Genomic DNA, 17691 nt, shown 5'->3' with positions numbered 1-17691 from the left:
ACCCTGCCCGGGGTGACCCCGCCGGGGGGACCCTGCCCGGGGTGACCGTGCTCCCCGCCCCCGGGGCCCCCGGGACGTCGCGCTCCGAACTCTTGCAGGGATTTTGATACGGTTTTATACTCTTCGCCCACGGGGCCTTTCTCACAGCCCAGCCGGGCCCGGGAGGGGCGGGCGGCGGGGACTTGGGGGGGACCCGGGGGCTGAAATCCTTCGTGGATCCGGGAGATTCCCGGGAGGGTCTCCAGGGGTCACGGACGCTGCCGCCCCTCCGCCGCTGTAGTTCCCGTGGTTCTGCCTCGCCCCTCCCGCGTCCCCCGCCACATCGGGAAATAAAGGCTCTATTTTTCCAGCCCCGGCTCCGGTGAGTCTCCGCCCTGCCCGGGGCCCCCCGGATCCCCCCACGCCCGGTCCTCCTGGACATCCTGGACTACAACTCCCAGCAGCCCTCGCGGACGCGCAATGACGTCACGCCCCGCTAACGTGGGGGCGGTGCGCTCTAGAGGAGGAGGGGTCCCCGCGGGGCGGGGCCAGAATGATTGGCAGTTCCCGCCGCCTGTAGGCGCAGGGAGGGGGCGGAAGGGGTGGGCGGATCCGGAAGCGGAACGGGTAAAGGCGGAAGTGAGGGCCGGGGCCTGTGAGACGCACCGGCGGCGGCGGGAGCGGCGCTGCGGGCGGTGAGCGGGGCCGGGGCCGGGGCCGGGGCCGGCGCCGGGGCCGGGGCCGGGGCCGCTCGTTCTGCCCTGACGCGGCGGGGCCGGCGCAGAGTCTCTCCCCGGCATCTCGCCTGGCCGGGGGCGGCGGCTGGGCCCCGGCGCTCCGGGGGCCCCGCGGTGGGAGCGGAGCGGGGCCTGGCGGCGCCGCTGTGCCAGGCGGGGCCATGCCGTCGGGCTCCGTGAGCCGGGGTCGGACCGGGCGGGCGCCGCCGGGGCGGGGCGGGGGCTCGGGGCGGCCACGATCCCCCCTCCTCTCCCGGTGCCGCCGAACCGGGCCCTGCGCGCCCTGCGAGGCGGGGGAGCGGCGCTGCCACGGGGCACCGGTGTGCGGGGGCGATACCGGGAACGGCACGGCCCAGGGGACGGGCCCCGGCTCGGGGCGAGCTCCCGGCAGCGCTGAAGGATCTCAGGTCAGGGCCCTCCGCGCCGGCTGTGAGCAGGGAAGGCTCGTGGGGGGCAGCGGGAGCGGCACCTGCAGCCCGTACCCTGTGCCTGCCTAGAAGCGGCGTCCCGGCTCCCGTCCCTCACAGCCGGGACTGGGAGTTCAAGGGAATCGGGGAAGGTGGGGTGCCTGCCGGGGCAGGAGTATCGTGGGGGGATCATGTCTTGTTGTAGCTGTTCAGCCTCTATGGTGGAAATAGAGACTCCAGGAACTACTTCTCAGGGTTCCCAGGAACTGCTGGGATAGAGGATGTGACTTGATCTGCTGGAATTGAGCTCCAGTGGAGACTGTCCTGGTCACTGCTGTGCTGAGCACAGCCCTGTGCCCCCCGAGGATCCTGGTGGAAGGGAATGTGTGGTGCTGCAGGGCCCTGAGCAAGGCACACGGGCTGCAAGGACGTTCTGTGGCTTGTCTGGAGAGGAACCCTGGCCAAGGCCATCCCTGGATCATGGAATCACAACAAGAGAGGCTCCAGCACATGAGCTGGGAGCACAGCAGGAGGGCACCTGGGACTGTGAGCAACAGGTTTGTGCTGCTAAATCCCAGGAAAGCTGCTCAAACGCTGTTCCTGGTGATGCTCGAGGTGCTGACAGAGCTCCTGGGGCTGGACAGGAGCTGTGAGTGGGGCTGTGGCCCTGCAGGGAGCCCAGCCCAGCTGCCCTCAGAGCTTTGGGTACTGCCCTCAGAGCTCTGACCTTGGCTGTTCCCAAGCCTGTAAGGAAGCCGGGGAGGAGAATATGCCCGGGGACTATTTTAAGTCTGGTGTGGAACAACTTGCAATCTACTATTCTTAGCTTTTTTTGTGTGGAGGGTCAGCACACTTGAGCTGCCCTGTTTACAGCGTGACATCAGTCCTCCACTGCGCTGGGTCAGGGCTCCTGAGCTGGCTCTGAGCTTGGCTGGGGCCAAAACAACAGGCTCAGTCCATGTTGGCTTGACATGCCACGCTGTCTGTGTGAGCTTCCTTGGAATATCCTGTTAATATCCACTACTGCTTTGACTCTAAAAGTCTATTACATTTCCTTTTGGCTCACCAGGATAATAAGGTGAAAGAAATGTGGCTGAAAAGGGTGAAGAATTCAGGACAGTGTCTGTAGGCAGCTGTTCTTGATGTGTTCTTGGAGTGAGGAGAGCAGGTAAAGCAGGAGTCTGGCTGGACCTGGGAGGTCAAGGACGGCAACACTTGGAGTCATAACTGGGTCTCAGTGCTGAAATTGCCTCAGACTCCTCTTGAGTCACAACAGTGTGCTGGAACTTCAGAGCAAAAGTCTGTTTCTGAAGTCACCTTCCCCTCTAAGATGCTCTGGTTGATTTAGGTGACGTTTGGTTTAAGGTTGTGCCAGGCAGTGTGAGTCCCTCGAGGCTCTGTAAGTAGGTGCTGATGCCCCTTCAGGTGAGAGAACAACCCAGGCAAGCTGAGATGGACTCATGGAGAAGGGTTTGAGTTACTGGAGAGCATGAGGGGAAGGCTGGCTTGGCATGTGGATATGAATATAGTAAAATAGAACATTGGTCTAGTTTTGCATGAACAGAGTTGGGTTCGGGTCCATTTGCTTTCCTGTGAAACCAGTGATGGGTTGGGCAGTGCCTGAAAGGAACTGTGTGTGTGCTTGGCCAAATGTAGTAATCGTGATGAGATGTGGGATTATCTCCATCACAGCAAAGCTCTTCTGCACCTGAAGAGGGATCAGCTCTGGAGTTGCTCTAGGCCCTGCCAGTCACCAGCTCTGGGTCCAAACTCCCTCAGCTGCTGCCTGGTTAGTGGATGGTGGTCATGGCATCTCCCTGAACAGGGAGGGGGAAGGAATGCCAAGTGCTTTCAGACACAGGAAATGAAATGGGAACACTTCTAATGAAGTGGGTGTAGCCCAAAGTATTCCTGTCAGCAGACTTAAAAGAGGGTAGAATGTAGAAATGTTGGAGTCAGCTGTTTTCTTCCCTTGGGGTATGAAGTTTGCAGCCTCTTATGCAAGTCCTGAGAAGTCGTCAGAGTAACACTGAAAACACTCCAGACTCCGGCCAGGAACAGGGAGCCTTCCTGGCTGTGACAGTACTGGGGAGGGATAAAGCTTCATCTGAGTCCCAGAGGGAACACTGTCCTCCCCTGGAGCACAGGAATGAGCTGCCGGAGCAGTTCTACATAAACAGATAAGAAAACACTGGTTTTCATGTTTGCTTTGGTTTGGTAGAGCTCCAAATAAGGAGCTGCTTGAGGCAGGAGATCTTTGTGCCGTCTGGGAAAGATATTGTGAAGGTCACGGATTCTTTGCAGTGCAGGTGGCTGTTTTGTTGCCTTGCACTGCTGATGTTGCCTTCTTGCTCACAGAATGGTGAGTGCTGTCCGAGGCACGTGTTGCTGGGTGTCTGGTCAAAGTGAAGCTGTGTCTGTTGAGGGCATCTGAGCAAGGGGCAGTGTCAGGAACAGGAGTTAAAGAACCTTGGCTGTGAAATTAAAACCTTGATGCTTTTGTTCCATTTGAGTAGGTCCAGGCTGCACCCATGAGTTGCTCCTCCAGCCTTGCTGTGCCCTGTGTTCTCTGGAACTGGACCAGCTTCTTGCAGTGCCAAGGATAACTGAAAGTGGGTGAGGGCTCCGAGAGGGAGCTGCTGTGGGACAGGGAACGTTGAGGCTTTGCTCCCTACAGCAAGAGAGCAGCTAATGTGAGGTGAAGGTGATGCATGGGAGGAAGATGATGCCTCTTCTACAGAAGTCTGTGCCGAAGGGATGGTAACAGCAGGGTGGTGGCCTTGAAATCTCTGAGGATAAAGTTGTTTTGGAAAATCTGCTTTGAAAAACAGCCGGCTGCAGGGGCTGCTCTGCAGGCCACGGCTGTGCAGATGTCAGGAAACAGATGTGTGTATCAACAGCATGAGAAGGAGCTGGTGCTGCAGAAACAACTAGACTTGTTCAGGGCTGTAGTTACCAACAAGGAGTAATTTAACTTTGGAATGGAAATCCCATTTACCTGTAAACTAAGATGAGCGTGTCCATGTCTTCAGGAGTCTAGCATGTGGGACTGCACAGAGAAGTTGTTACACTGTCCTAAGTTAGTCACAACTGTAGAAGCGCTGCTGAAACTGCTGTCTGAGCTGATTTGGGTCTGTGAGTCTGCACTTTGGGGCTGTAGTGCAGCTGCAGTGACCAGTTCCCAGGTAGAGCAGTTACTGAACTCCAGGCTATGGCCTCGCTGATTGGAACACTGAGGGTTTGTTCTTTAGGGAGGGAATTGTGTGTTGTCTGTAGAAAGGTGAAGTATTAAAATTGATCAGACTTTATGGGACTGACATCTGTAGGTCAGGTATGTTTCCCGGTTCATCTCTTCTGTAGCAGCCGAGTCTGTTCCTCCTTCCTTCACAGCCTGGACTCTCCTGCACTCAGGCTCTGGAAATTTGTTTTTATTAATCATATTGATGAGTTGGAATATCAGGCTGACACTCCATGCTGTGCTAACTGGACTAATGGGGTCTATGGGTGGTTCTGGTGGGACTCACTCTGGCTGCTGGTCCTGCTCACAGAAGTTGCTCCTGACTCCACATCCTGCAGCCTGGGAGCAGGGCAGTGCAGCTCAGTTGCCTGTGCAGTGAGAGGTGAAGCAAAACCACTGGGTAACTTCAGGGCTTCCTTTGCCAAGGAATTCATGTAACGCTGTCAGCTATTTAACAAGATAAATACTTCACTGGGGCTTTTGTCTTGAGTATTTTGGTTCTAAGCCAACAAATCCACAGTGAAGCAGCTCCTTGCATAGCTGAGAGCAGCAGCAGTCCTTTGGGTAACTAGATTCTTCAGGATTTGGTTTCTAAATATCCTTAGGTTTCAGTCCTTGCTACTGGGTGAACACAGGGCAAAAATATTAGATTCTTTAACTTCTGACACCTTAAGTGAGCAGCTTCCCTGTGATGGGGTTTCCTGCAGGGGTTAATGTGGGGATCTGACAGTAATTCCCCTGTGGAGATTGGGTTTCCCATCCTTGACTGGTTTGTTTGAAGTGAGCTCTGGTGTTATCCCCCAGCATCCTGACAGCTCTGGAGAACTGCCTTGTGCTTGGACAGGCTGGGAATGCAGCAGTCCTGGCATGTGCTTTCTCATTTAGGGCATTCAGATTCCTGAATTTAATACTCCTATCTGTGTACAGGCCTCTCCAGCAAATCCTGGCAGGCAGGTGAGGTGTGGGAGGAGCACAAACTGCAGAGGGGGTAGACCTGGAGCTCTCATTTGTGGGACAGCATCAGGCATTGAAACTTGTCTTTGATCTCGAAGCAAACAAGAGACTGTTTTAAGAGTTTACAATAAAAAAATCGGTGCTTTTGCTGTGGGATGCAGAGTTCCTGCACATGCTTCAGTGAGCAGGAGGTGGGTAGGGCAGGTGAGCAAACCAGCACAAGCCTTTTTGTGGGTCTTGTGACCTCCCAAGTGCTGGGTTTCTCTAGTTACAAGAAACTAGTAGGAAAAGTAATGCCTGTTAATCTTGATGACATGAGTACCCCACCGTGCCCTTCCTTCTCATGGTCTCAACTGCTTGAATTAGCACTGCAAGCTGGGACTTCAGCTGCTTTCCCTTGTCTGCTCAGTATCACTGTGGTTATTTTGGTCTGCCTGACCCACAGCTCGAGTGTCAGGGTTCCTGTGGGGAGCAGGGAGGGGTGCATGCCCAATTCTCTGCTGGAAGAGGGGGAATGAACAGCCCTCCTCAGCATCAGAAATGGCTTCATACAGCAGGAAGCCCTCCCTGTTTCTCAAGCCAGTGTCCACTGGTGGGTGTGAGCTGACCCAGCCCAGGTCCAGGCTGTGTAATTCAGCTGTTCCCTCTGCAGAGCCAAGTTCTGTCTGACAGGAATCCTCGAAGACATTGGCACAAAGTGCCAAAGTGCCCATCCTGCCATGGAGCATGCTTGCTGTCTGAGGCTTTGGTGGGCACTTCCTTCAGTTATTTGGTTCTTTCTGTGACCAGCTCACCTCATTCTGTTGGAGTTCACGTAGCACAAACAGATGGCAAAATGCATCGAGATCTGTGAAATATAGGTCAGGCTAAGACTTGAGGATGTCAACAGGCTCATTTCCTTGTTTTGCTCTGGGAATCACCCCTATCAGATTTCAGGAGGCCATAACTCAGAGACATGATTCACACAGCATTTAGTGTGCAGAACGTTGGTTGAAGCAGCGGCAGAGCTGATGGGCTGCTTGAGAACAAATACGAGATTAAACAAGGCAAAGCTGTTCCCTTGCAAGCTCTGGTTAGAGGGGAAGCTCTAAAAGGTGCAAGCTTCTTCAGGCTCTAGAGATGCAGAGCTGCTGCTGAGCTGCTCAGACCTCATGGTGACTGAGCTGCTTCTGGCCAGAGCTGCAAATGTTGTTCCCTCACTGCCCAGCAAAGCCAGTTGCTGATTTCTTCCTATCGAGCTTTCTCATCCTGTCAAACAGTGTTTGTCCTTCCTTGGAAGAGGGAGGGGGGTCCTGACAGTGCAATTTTTTTGCTGATCCAAGACTGGACAGGCCACTCAGAGCAACAGCTTCACAGTTCTGGCTCTTGAAACATCTCATGGCACTCAGAAGTTACTCCTTGGGGTTTCTGTCTTACCTGCCGACTCCAGTGACCAGTACCAGGTTAACAGCAGGTGTCTGACTGCCTCCTGGTCAGAGGAGTTTGAGGTGGAATGTCTCTAGGTCAGAGCACGCTCAAGTGCTTTGTGTTGTGAAAGCTGCTGAGGTTCTCCAGCTGCTGGTGCTCATGGACTGTCCCTCCAGAGGAGCTCTGAAATGGCTGGAGGTTCCCTATCAAACTGTGGGAATGTTTAAACTTGAGGCATGGTTAAAGTAGCCTCAAGCAATCACAGCTGGACAGGCATTGCCCTGGAGAGCAGCTGTTTGAAACTCTCCTCTGTGCTGAGCAGGCCTGAGTGTCCTGTTCAGAGGACACTCTGCTCCAGTTCAACCTGCTTTAAACTTCTTATTCATGGAAATCTGATATTTGCTGGCTAAATGCAGGATGTGCCCAGAGTTTCTTCATGGATACTCCCAGAACAAGGAGAAATTGGCTTTTGGGGCATTTTCTTGCAGTTGTCTCTCAGCAAGCAGCCTGGGTTAGGAGAGTAGAGTGGAAAGTGGTGATCCAGAGCGGATGGGATCAGCTGTAGCATTTATCATGCACGGGAAGTGGGAGTCGTGATGGGTACAGGAAGTACGCCTAAATCCGTAACTGTGCACTTGGAAAGCATTCCTGTTCTCTGCAGGCAGCAGAGCTCAGTGCTTAGGGAGGCCCTGGGACTCACTCGTGGGTGCAAACCAGCTTGTCCTGCTGTTCCTGCCATGGCTCTGTGCCTCTGCACCACTCCAGAGGTTGGTGCTGGGGAGTGGGTGGCAGTGCCGATCCCAGGGGATGCTGCCTGTTTGTGCTGGATTTGAACAGTTCTTGTGAAGAACGTGGCCAGTAGCCTGACGACCTGGAATGCTGTGGGATGAGGGCGTTGAGGCAGCGGGATGGGTGTGGGAAGCATTAGGTGCTACCTCTGTGTTTGGATCAGGTTGGGTGGTGATTCCTGGTGTGGGGAGGGGCTGCTGCCAGCCTCTGAGGGGACAGTCCCTGCTGCCAGGTGCCCTCCCTCCCTGTGCAGACCCACCTGCCTGGCTCCAGGGCCATCCTTGGGCCCGCTGGGAGGTGCAGAATGTTGTGGTGCAAGTGCCGTGGGCTGAACAGATGACTCTAGAAACTCCCTTTGTCCAAATGCCTCATGACCTGCAGAACTGCCTCCTGCCACAGTGTGACACTGGGATGGTTCTGTATGGCATTGATAGTCTGAAGTTGCTTCCTTGTGAACTCGGGAGGGGAGAAAGGAACTAAAGGTCAACCTCAGTTACCTCCATGAACTGAGTAATTATTGTTTGAATAGACGAAGCTCTAATAACACCCATTGTGTGCTGGCTGCTCCTTACCCAGCAAGGTGTGTGTAACATCCACGTGTGGTGGAAGTGCTGGAGGGCCCAGTGGTGGGGAGGAGAGCTTGTGTTACCTCTCCAGGGATGCTCAGCAGGCTGAGATCCTGCTGCAGGAGCTGCTGCCTGTCAGGAACTGCCCTGTGGTGCTTGCAGCTGATAACTTTCCATCATGGGAAGGAGCCACCACTGGCTTGTGCTGATGGTGGCTGCAGATCAAACCACCCTCTAGAACTGGTACAGCTGGTCCCTGAGCGTGTCACTAACTCTGACCTCCTCTTCCAGTTGCAACCTGCCTCCAGGTGGATCCCAGTGCAGAACCTGCAGCATCCTTAACTCTCAGCACTCCTGCACTTAAGCCACAATGGCAGGTCGAGGTGGGGCTGCCCGACCGAATGGACCAGCTGCTGGGAACAAAATCTGCCAGTTTAAACTTGTTCTCTTGGGCGAGTCGGCGGTGGGGAAGTCCAGCCTGGTTCTGCGCTTCGTGAAGGGGCAGTTCCACGAGTACCAGGAGAGCACGATCGGAGGTGAGTGCCAGCTCCACATGCCTGTGGCTGGGAGGTGCTGACCTTGCTGGGGCAGGCCGGGGTGTCAGAAGCAAGAGTGACTATTTCAGTCTGGTCTGGGATTTTTGCTATAAATAGAACTAAACAGTTAATGCTTTAACTCTTGGTTTGCAGTTTGTTGGTATGAGGTTCAGCACAGCAGAGAATAATGCTATGGCAACCTTGCACTCTGCCTCTGAGGCTTTGTTTCCAGTGCCTCAATTCCTGCTTCTAATTAGAACCGAGGCCTTCAGCTTGGTTTATAGCCCTTAATTATCTTTTCAGACCATGACCTGGGATTTCGGGGCTCTTTGTAGCATGATACTGTTAACTACTTCCACAGTGCTTTCAGGTCTAGTAGTTCCTTAGCTTGAAATCATTAGCACAGTGTCACCAATCAAAGGCTGGTTGGCACCCGGGTCTGTGAGCAGCAATACTGGGAGGGGTGTCCTGAGGAAAGGCTTGAGTTTTCCCTCTATGACCCATGCAGGGAGTAAGCACAGCTCTAAGTGTGGCTTACGGGTAAGCAGGGCTTAATGCTCCACTGTGGAGGGTTGTGTGGACACTGCTGCTCTGCCTCAGTCTGTATCTGAGGCCTGTGCCTTTGCCCTGGGTGTAATGTGTGGTGTTAGACTTGCTGGAACAAGAAAACAACCAGTTACTAAACTGGGGAGTGTGGTGTAACTGGGCTGAGTTTGGTGCTGTCACTGGTGTTCCCCAGCTCTGCTCATGTGGTGCCACAGCCGGGCTGTGTGATCCCTGTGAGGGGCTGCTGGGAGGGTCTGGCCCTGCGGCTGCTCCGGGGGCTGGCTGCTGTCTGGGCTCTCCGGGCCACCTTCCTGTCACTGTGTGTGGGCCCTTGGGTTCCTGTGAGCAGGAAGTGTCACACAGCAGAGCAGTGGCACTGGCCTCTCCAGGGCTCTGCTCGCTCCCACGCAGCAGCAGAGCTGCTCTGAGCTCCCGGCGCTGGCTCTGGGGCCTGTCCTGCCGGAGCTGAGGCAAAACCCCCCACCTTCTCTTGCAGCTGCCTTCCTAACACAGACAGTGTGTCTGGATGACACAACGGTGAAGTTTGAGATCTGGGACACGGCAGGGCAGGAGCGGTACCACAGCCTGGCCCCCATGTACTACCGGGGGGCCCAGGCAGCCATCGTGGTCTACGACATCACAAACACAGTGAGTGTGGGCAGGGCTGGGGGCCTGGGCTGGGGGGAGACTTCTGGAGCTCTGGGAGTGTTTGAGCCAGAGCCCTGCAGGTTCCTGCCTGCAGGTGCTGAGTTCTTGAAAACTGCTTGTGACCTCTTCCTCAGCTCTGGCCAAGGCTGTGTGAGCTGATAAAGGATCCTGCTGCCAAGTGCTGCAGAGGCAGAAAACTTCTCACAGGAAAGCCTTGTTCTAATCATATCTGCCCTGTGGATTCCTACATGGCTGCCCTTCCTGACTGCTGCCTCCTGTTTGCTTCCAGGACACATTTGTACGAGCCAAGAATTGGGTGAAAGAGTTGCAGAGGCAGGCTAGCCCCAATATTGTAATTGCACTAGCAGGAAACAAGGCAGACCTTGCTACCAAGAGAGCTGTGGACTTCCAGGTGAGTGGGAATCCAGAGCACTTGTTACCTGAGTAGGTCACAAAAGCAGCTTTTTGCTTAAGTGGGGGAGATGATGGCTCTGTGTGAAATGCTTTGAGGGAGAGTGGAGGTGAAGATTTGTGCTCAGGACCCCAGGATGCCCCTGAGCGGGGGCTGTGCCCTGCCCTTCCCACACTTCTGTCACAGCACGTGTGGCTCTGGCTGGTGACAGTTCTGGTGAATGTGGAGGAGGAGGCAGCCCACAGAGCACAAGCTCCTGTCCTTGGTGTCCTTTGCTGCCTTACTCATCTGGGGCTGTCTGCAGGGTGTGGGGTACAAGACACATGAGGAATCATTCCCAGCTTGTTCTATGCTCTTCACAGCTCTTACCTCATCTAAGCCAAGCGTTCAGGAGAGGCTCTTCCCAGCCCTCTTACAGGATTGCTTGTGCCCTTGCAGTGGGTGACATCCTCCCAGCTGAGCAAACACCAGGCACTGTGTCTGTGTGTGGCTCAGTCAGGCTGTGCCCCAGCTTGGCTGTGCAGGGCTGCCAGCAGAGCCTGTCCCTGAGCTGTCCTGGCAGACAGGGACTGGGGTGGCAGTCTCTGGCCCGGGGTGGGACAATGTTGATCTGGCTGTTAGTTTGCTGACAACTGAAGTGTGTGAAGCCTGCTTGGGTTTCCTGGCAGGGTACCTTTAGCACTCTGATGTGGTTGTTTGTAGGATGCACAGACGTATGCAGATGACAACAGCTTGCTGTTCATGGAGACGTCGGCAAAGACAGCGATGAATGTGAATGAAATCTTCATGGCAATAGGTAATGGCCTGTGTGCAGGGCTGGGGTAGCTCTGAGTGCCAGCAGCGCAGCTCAGGGGGGGTCCTGTGTCACCCAGGGGTTGATGCCTCTTACTGGGGAAGATGTCCAGTTTGCCACACTGGTGTCACTCTCTGAGCGTGTGGAGTCTTTGCCTTGCAAAACTGGGTCCCTCTCTCTGGGTCTGGGCTGGTGAGAGAGGAGGGAGCAGAGCTGATGCCAGCCAGAATCAGGAGTGGGCTGGTTTGCCGTGCAGTGCTGCTGGCAGTGTCGTGTCCCAGACTCCTTTGGAGGTGGGGACATGGGATGGAACAGGCAGAGCCCAGCACGGGGGGTGCAGTGGGAGGCGCTTGGCCTCTGTAGAGGACCCTACTAATGTCCTGCTTCCTTCTAGCCAAGAAACTGCCAAAAAATGAACCCCAGAATGCTCCTGGTGGCCCAGGCAGGAATCGGGTGGTGGACCTTCAGGAGAGCAGCCAGCCGAGCAGGAGCCAGTGCTGCAGCAACTGAGCAGCTGCTCCGGCCCGCGAGCCCTCAGAGGACGTGACTGGAACCCACGCTAACGATCGCACTTACCGTAGGGCGGCCGCTGCCGGCGCCGCTGTGATTCTCCATCCCTTTCTGATCATAGGCTGGAGGGAGTTCTTCCACCTGCACCTTTCTGTACAAATACTAATTCAATTCTAAGTCTTAAGTCACTTTTTTAATATATGAACTTCTGCTCTTCCCTCTTCCTGGTGGTGGTGGATGCAGGACCCGGTGTCTGCCCAGCCAGCGCGGCCGTCCCGCGGGTGAGGCCAGCAGCACCCAGGTCCCACAGCACTGTAGTTCACTATGGGAAACAAAGGGATATTGGGACACGTGTTTAAAGTTCCCTGTCTGTAAGAGCTGAGGCTGATCCCGTACGATGTGCCCAGAACAACCACTAAACTGTAGCATTAGAGACAAACTCCGGCTCTTGGGCCACTTATTGACCAAATCAGTGATGAGTATTCGGGGTGGGGCAGAGGGAAGCAAAACTGGTTTCTTCTGTATTTTGTATTGTATGTTTCTCCATGTAACCAATCAGTATCTTGTCAATATAGTACATCCAACGAGCTGCCTGTTGTCTTTCTTTGTGTTGGACTCCAGCATGCCAACTCTTCTTTTCTCTCTGTTCTGTCGTAATGCACTAATCCTGTTGCAATTTTTGCAAAAGATCTTGTATAGAAAATTGTCCTTTTCTTGATGGTTGTGATGCCACTAATGTTGTTAACCCTGCTCTGGTGGGAATACACACAAGGTTTACTGATGTACAGAGGTGGGGTGGGGGAAACCTCGGGTAACCTGTCAGTGGGAACGACGTGTATTGCAAAAGCCTGTAATTCCACAAAGAATGAAGGGAGGTATTAAATGGCTTCTGTTGCCAGACTCTAACTGATGTTGGCTGCTGCCTAGTGCCTAATGCAGTGTCTTATGCATCCTGGTATTTAAGAGGAACTGTCAACTTAGTCTTCACCACAAACTTCAGTTTTGTGTGATTAAAACAAAATTTTTATAAACCTACCATAACAACAATGTTCATGTTTCTTAATGCAGCAGGGACTGGACCTGAGCACAACAGTTCTGCTGGAGGCTGAGGTGTGCTGGGCTGCTCCTGGTATGTCCCACATCTTGGTAGGGAAATGGGGACTTTCCTTCCTGGGGAGGGAGAAATGGAGCTCCTGAGCTGGGGCTGTGCTGCTGCTCCTGCTCACAGTGATGCTGCTGGTGTTCATTCAGCCTCAGTGTGCTCAAGGAAGCTTAAGGCAAATAGTGGGAATTATTCCTTGCGTGATACTTCTGGGGAAACTCTGCAGTGCAAGTTGTGAAGAGGTAGGGGGAGCAGTGTGTGGAGGAGCTCAGCTCCATGGTGGGACAGGCTTGGGAATGCTGCTCCAGAATTAATGAACACAATGCCTCTGTCCCTGGAGTGTTATGGCCTTGGAAGATGCTGCTCTGCTGTTGCTGCTGCATGGACTGTGAGACCCTGACACCACTGACCCGGAGTCAATATGGAAGATGGAGCAGCCCCTTGCAGCTCCACCCCTACCACGTGTGCTGCACCATTCCTGCTGGGAGAGGCTGAGGATGGAGATGTGCTGCACCTGGAACCTGCTTCCCCCCCTCAGCTGTGGGGTTGCTGCTGCTCAGCTGCAGGAGAGCTGTGAATAGAGTTGTGTGAACAGCCCTGGCTCATGTGGGCTTCATCCTCTATCCAAGGTCTCGGTGCCTCTTTCTTATGCTGCATTTCTTTAGAATCCTGGAAGCAGGAAGGGTCTGGAATGACTTGGTGACTGAGGGACTCATGCTGGAGTCTGGCTGCCTGCAGGATGGGGGCTCTGGTGGCCCCCCCAGTGGGGTTCACTCACCTGATGCTGCTTGTGCCTGAGCTGCTCAGCTACTGGAGGAGCTCACAAACTCTGGGGGATCCCTGAGCTCTTGGTGCTTACAGGTTGAGGGGGGACTGGTGCTGCTGGTTTCCCCAGGCAGCCACAGCTGGACCTGCAGGAGAATGGCTTCCCTGATCCCACTTGGAACAATCCTACAGACACTGCAGTGCTGTTGCCATCTGCTGGCTCCTCTTCCTCGCTCCTTCCAGGACTTGGGGTCTAGTCTCTGTGAAGATGCTGGCAGTGCCTTAAGGAGGGTCTCACTGCTGCAGGAGCAGGTGCTCAGGGGCTCAGTACTGGGGCTGGGGACCTGCTGCTGTTCCTGGTGTGTCTCTGGAATGGGCTGTCTGATGTGGGAGCAGCTTTAGCATAAACAGGTGTGCCTGTCCCACATACCTGCTGCCTGCCCGGGCCTGAGCACAGGCGTGTGTGGTGCTTACACACCGTGCCTGGGGTTGGGCTTTTCCCTCCCTGCTGCTGAGAGCTCAGGGGGACTCCAGCAGCCCCTCACCAAGCTGTGGGGGGAAAGTGTGGGTACAACAGCTGTACCCACCCCCAGCTGGGCCATCCAGGGTGGTTCTGTCACCATTCTGTGGCACTGGCCAGGCCTGTGGAGCTGGAGCAGATGCTGACAGCAGTGTAAGGAATAGGGGGGGTGTGGTACAGGTGAGTGGAGCTGCCTCCATGCCTGGGACCTTCCTGCCTACCCCTCTCCCCAAGCAGCACAGAGCTCCTTTCCCTTCCCTCCCTCTGGGTCTGCTGTCCAACCCCGTTTTGTGCTGCCCTGAGGAGCAAGAGAGGTTTTTCTCTCTCTGTGCATCCAGCTCCTCTGGCATCCAGAGGCAAGAGCAGGGTGCAGCCTCCCCATCAATCAACACCCAGAGACAACAAGAAGGTTCTATGCAAAAGTATTTTTATTGGATACAAAAACATTCCAGTATAGTGAAAAAAATGACATCATTGCTGATGGAGCTTGTCTGGGCTAAAACCCAAGACTTGCTCCTGTCTGCTCCGGTCCTGCCGTGGCCATGGGGTCCCATCCAGTTACACCTGGGCTTTGTTGGCAGCTCCGTCCTCAGAGGCTGGTCCAGGCTGTGGGGCTGCAGGGCTGACCTGGATGGGCACGTTCCTCTCTGGAGCAGCCGGCAGGGCCAGCTTGGGGGCCTCGATGCGGAGCTGCCCATCCTTGGACAGGGAGCAGGTCAGCGCCTCGGCATCCACCTCCTCGGGCACGTCCCACTCCCGCTTCAGCACCTCGTACTTGTAGGAGAACGAGCCCTTCTCGTCGACGTTCTGCGTCTCCTTCTGCCCCACCAGCACCACCTTCCTGCCCACCACCTTCACCGACAGCTGCTCGGGAGTGAAGTTCTTCACGTCCTGGCAGATGGAGAAGCCGTCCCCGGAGCTCTGGGCCAGGGTCGTGCTGGTGCTCGGGGCGCGCTCCGCTGCGATGGCTCCGTGGTTGCTCAGAAGCTGCTCGAAGCTGCTCATGAACTCCCGAGCTTTCTCCATCTCCTGCTGCAGCTCAGTGAAGATGGTCTCTGCGTGTGGCCAGAGGGTCCTCACCGTGCCCAGACGGCTGGCCAGGGAGCTGGAGGCGAATGGTGCGAGATGCATCCGGCAAAGCATCGCTGCTGCTGCTGTTGTTGCTGCTGTTGCTGCTGCTTCTTTCCCCTCTCCAGTGGGCTGGAAGCGTTCTGCCCCGCTGCTGCCGGTGGAGCCTTTTATTCCCGTTCGCTGGAGGCGTGGCCTCGTCCCGAAAATTACGTCACCCTCGGGAGAAGAGCTCAGCTCTTTCCAGCCCGTTCCAGCTCATTCTTGTTACTCACCCGTGAGGAGAGGCGCTGCTGACGTCGTGCCCGGCATACCTTCGCCCTGACTCTTGCACCTCTGCTCTCCTGGCTTATAATTAGCAGCATCACCTCAGCCTCTTTGTGGGATGCCTGAGCCACCCCTGCCAAAAATCTGTGCCCTTTCCATTTCCCAGGCAGGGAGCAGGGCTGGGCTTGTTTCCTCCCTGCCTCCTCCCACCCTTACCTGGGGCCCATTTCCCCCATCTGCAGCCAGGAGAGCCCCTCTGCCCCCTTCCCCGTTCACAGGACCCTCAGTGCTCAGGTGAGACCAGGAGCCAGGGTGCACAGTGGGGTGCTGAGGGGTTGTGACAGGACAGGACAGGGGGTCTCAGAAAGTGTGAGGCAGAGGGTGACATGGGACACGTTGTTTTAGGGGTGGGATTGTCCCTGTACTGGCCAAAGGGATGTGCTCCTGGCACTGCAAAGCCTGGCCCCACCAAGCCCCCAGCACGGGGTCCAGGGAAGGGCTCTGGGGGCCCAGGGGCGCTGCTGCATCACGGTGGCTCTGCAGAAACCTGAGCTCCCAGTGGTGACTGAGGCTCCCTATTTGCAGCGTGTGACTCGTCCCCAGAAACAGGCACAGCTATTTTGGCTGGTGGATAATCAGCCTCTCAAAAATAGGCGATGGCTCCAGGAGGGTGCGTGGGGAGAGAGTGTTCTGGAAGGGGCACACCCCTGGGCAGGGGAGCATAAAACCCGCTGCTCCCTGGCCCCAACCCAGCACCGCTCGAGCCGCCGCACCGAGCAGAGCCACAGCACAGCCGGAGCACTTGCCAGGAGCAGAGATGCTTTGCCGCCTGCACTTCATGCCGCCAATGTCCAGCTCGCTCTTCCCATGGCTGGGACCCGTCCGCACCCTCTGGCCTCATCCAGGCACCCTCTTCGCCGAGCTGGAGCGGGAGATGCGGCTGGAGATGGAAAGGGCTCGGGAGTTCATGAGCAGCGTCGAGCAGTACCTGAGCACTGGGAGCAGCACCGGACGGGTCGGCATCGCCCCGAGCACCAGCGCAGCCCTGACCCAGGGCTCCGGGGACGGCTTCTCCGTCTGCCAGGACGTGAAGGACTTTGCGCCCGAGCAGCTGTCGGTGAAGGTGGTGGGCAGGAAGGTGGTGCTGGTGGGGCAGAAGGAGACGCAGAGCACGGATGAGAAGGGCTCGTTCTCCTACAAGTACGAGGTGCTGAAGCGGGAGTGGGACGTGCCCGAGGAGGTGGACGCCGAGGCGCTGACCTGCTCCCTGTCGAAGGACGGGCAGCTCCGCATCGAGGCCCCCAAGCTGGCCCTGCCAGCTGCTCCAGAGAGGAACGTGCCCATCCAGATGGGGCCGGCGGTGGCACAGGTAGCAGCCAGCGCTGACGATGGAGCCGAGCGGGCCAAGGCGTGATGGGGAGCAGCAGGGACCGGGCTGAGCCTGGCAGATGGGGCAGCTACTGGCCACAGAGCAGGACCGTGCTGGGACTGCACGATGGCCCAGGGGGTGGTGTCTGCCCAGAACATGCAGCTTTTTTATATGTAATAAATATTCCTGACTTTTATTTGCGTGATTTCTGTGTTTCTGGTCTTGCCCAGCCCTGTGCTTTGCAATGCTCCTACCTCTACCCACGCAGCGGGATGGCAGGGTGGGAAGTGGGGCTGTGCTGGCACAGGGCATGTCCCTGGCACCTCTCCCCAGCCCTGCCCTGGCACAGGAGGTTGGGCAAGGGGCTTCCAGCCCCTGCGCAGTGCTGAGAATCCCCGGGAGGTCCTGAGCATCCCCCTGGGCAGCCTTCGGACACCTGACCCGCGTCTTCGGGGTGGTGCTGGAACACTCCCGTGCGGTGCCTGCTCGGCCACGTGCCGTGCTGTGCCCGCACCCCCCGGGCCGTCCCCGCTGTTGCTGGCACCTTCCAGGCGCTGCCCGCGGCTCGGCCCGGCGCCACGCCCCGCCCCCGCCAAGCCACGCCCCGCCCCCGCCAAGCCACGCCCCTCCCGGGAATGGGCGTGACCTCCCATAAACGGCCACGGGGGCGGGGCCACCTCATGACATCATTAGGGGCGCGGCCACAACCATAGCGGGTGTTTGGCCACGCCCCGCGTGGCCGCGAGCGAGAGGGGGCGTGACCACATCCATATTTGGAGGAGAGGGGGTCATACAGCATTTTTAGAGGGGGCGTGGCCACACTCCATATTTGGAGGTGTCCGCGGGGTCGTGCACCGCCGGACCGGGATCGGTACCGGTTACCGGAGGGACCGGGGCGCTTCTCTGGGCACCGATGGCTCGGCACCGCCCCGGCACAGGCTGTCGCCGTGGGTCGTCGCGGCCGGACCTTGATCCTCCTTGGCCGGCTAACGCCGTCCGCAAACCCGGGCGGGAGCTCTGCTCCGCTGCCTCCCGGGGCTGCAGGTGATGTGAACCGGCCCCGGGAGGCCCGGCCCGG

The 17691-nt window shown here is 56.7% G+C and overlaps 3 protein-coding genes across 3 annotated transcripts; 2 read left to right on the top strand and 1 right to left on the bottom strand.

The window, feature by feature from the left end:
* Positions 1 to 532: 532 nt before the first annotated feature.
* RAB5C (RAB5C, member RAS oncogene family) lies at positions 533 to 12557 on the top strand. Its single transcript, XM_027701433.1, has 6 exons — positions 533 to 674; positions 8369 to 8613; positions 9656 to 9807; positions 10097 to 10219; positions 10922 to 11015; positions 11407 to 12557. The coding sequence occupies exons 2-6, from the start codon at positions 8448 to 8450 to the stop codon at positions 11520 to 11522; spliced, it is 651 nt and encodes a 216-aa protein (XP_027557234.1). The 5' UTR covers positions 533 to 674; positions 8369 to 8447; the 3' UTR covers positions 11523 to 12557.
* Positions 12558 to 14319: 1762 nt separating this feature from the next.
* Positions 14320 to 15318, bottom strand: LOC113976336 (heat shock protein 30C-like). The gene has a single exon (XM_027701435.1). It carries the CDS (start codon positions 15050 to 15052, stop codon positions 14468 to 14470), a length of 585 nt encoding a protein of 194 aa, XP_027557236.1. The 5' UTR covers positions 15053 to 15318; the 3' UTR covers positions 14320 to 14467.
* A 590-nt stretch (positions 15319 to 15908) lies between these two features.
* Positions 15909 to 16809, top strand: LOC113976335 (heat shock protein 30C-like). The gene has a single exon (XM_027701434.1). It carries the CDS (start codon positions 16062 to 16064, stop codon positions 16656 to 16658), a length of 597 nt encoding a protein of 198 aa, XP_027557235.1. The 5' UTR covers positions 15909 to 16061; the 3' UTR covers positions 16659 to 16809.
* Positions 16810 to 17691: the final 882 nt, after the last annotated feature.

Source organism: Neopelma chrysocephalum, unplaced genomic scaffold (genome assembly GCF_003984885.1).
Source record: "Neopelma chrysocephalum unplaced genomic scaffold, ASM398488v2 Primary Assembly neopelma1_157, whole genome shotgun sequence".
Classification (NCBI taxonomy): Eukaryota; Metazoa; Chordata; class Aves; order Passeriformes; family Pipridae; genus Neopelma; species Neopelma chrysocephalum.
The sequence above is the reverse complement of the archived record's forward strand: the minus strand, read 5'-3'. Positions and strand labels throughout refer to the sequence as shown.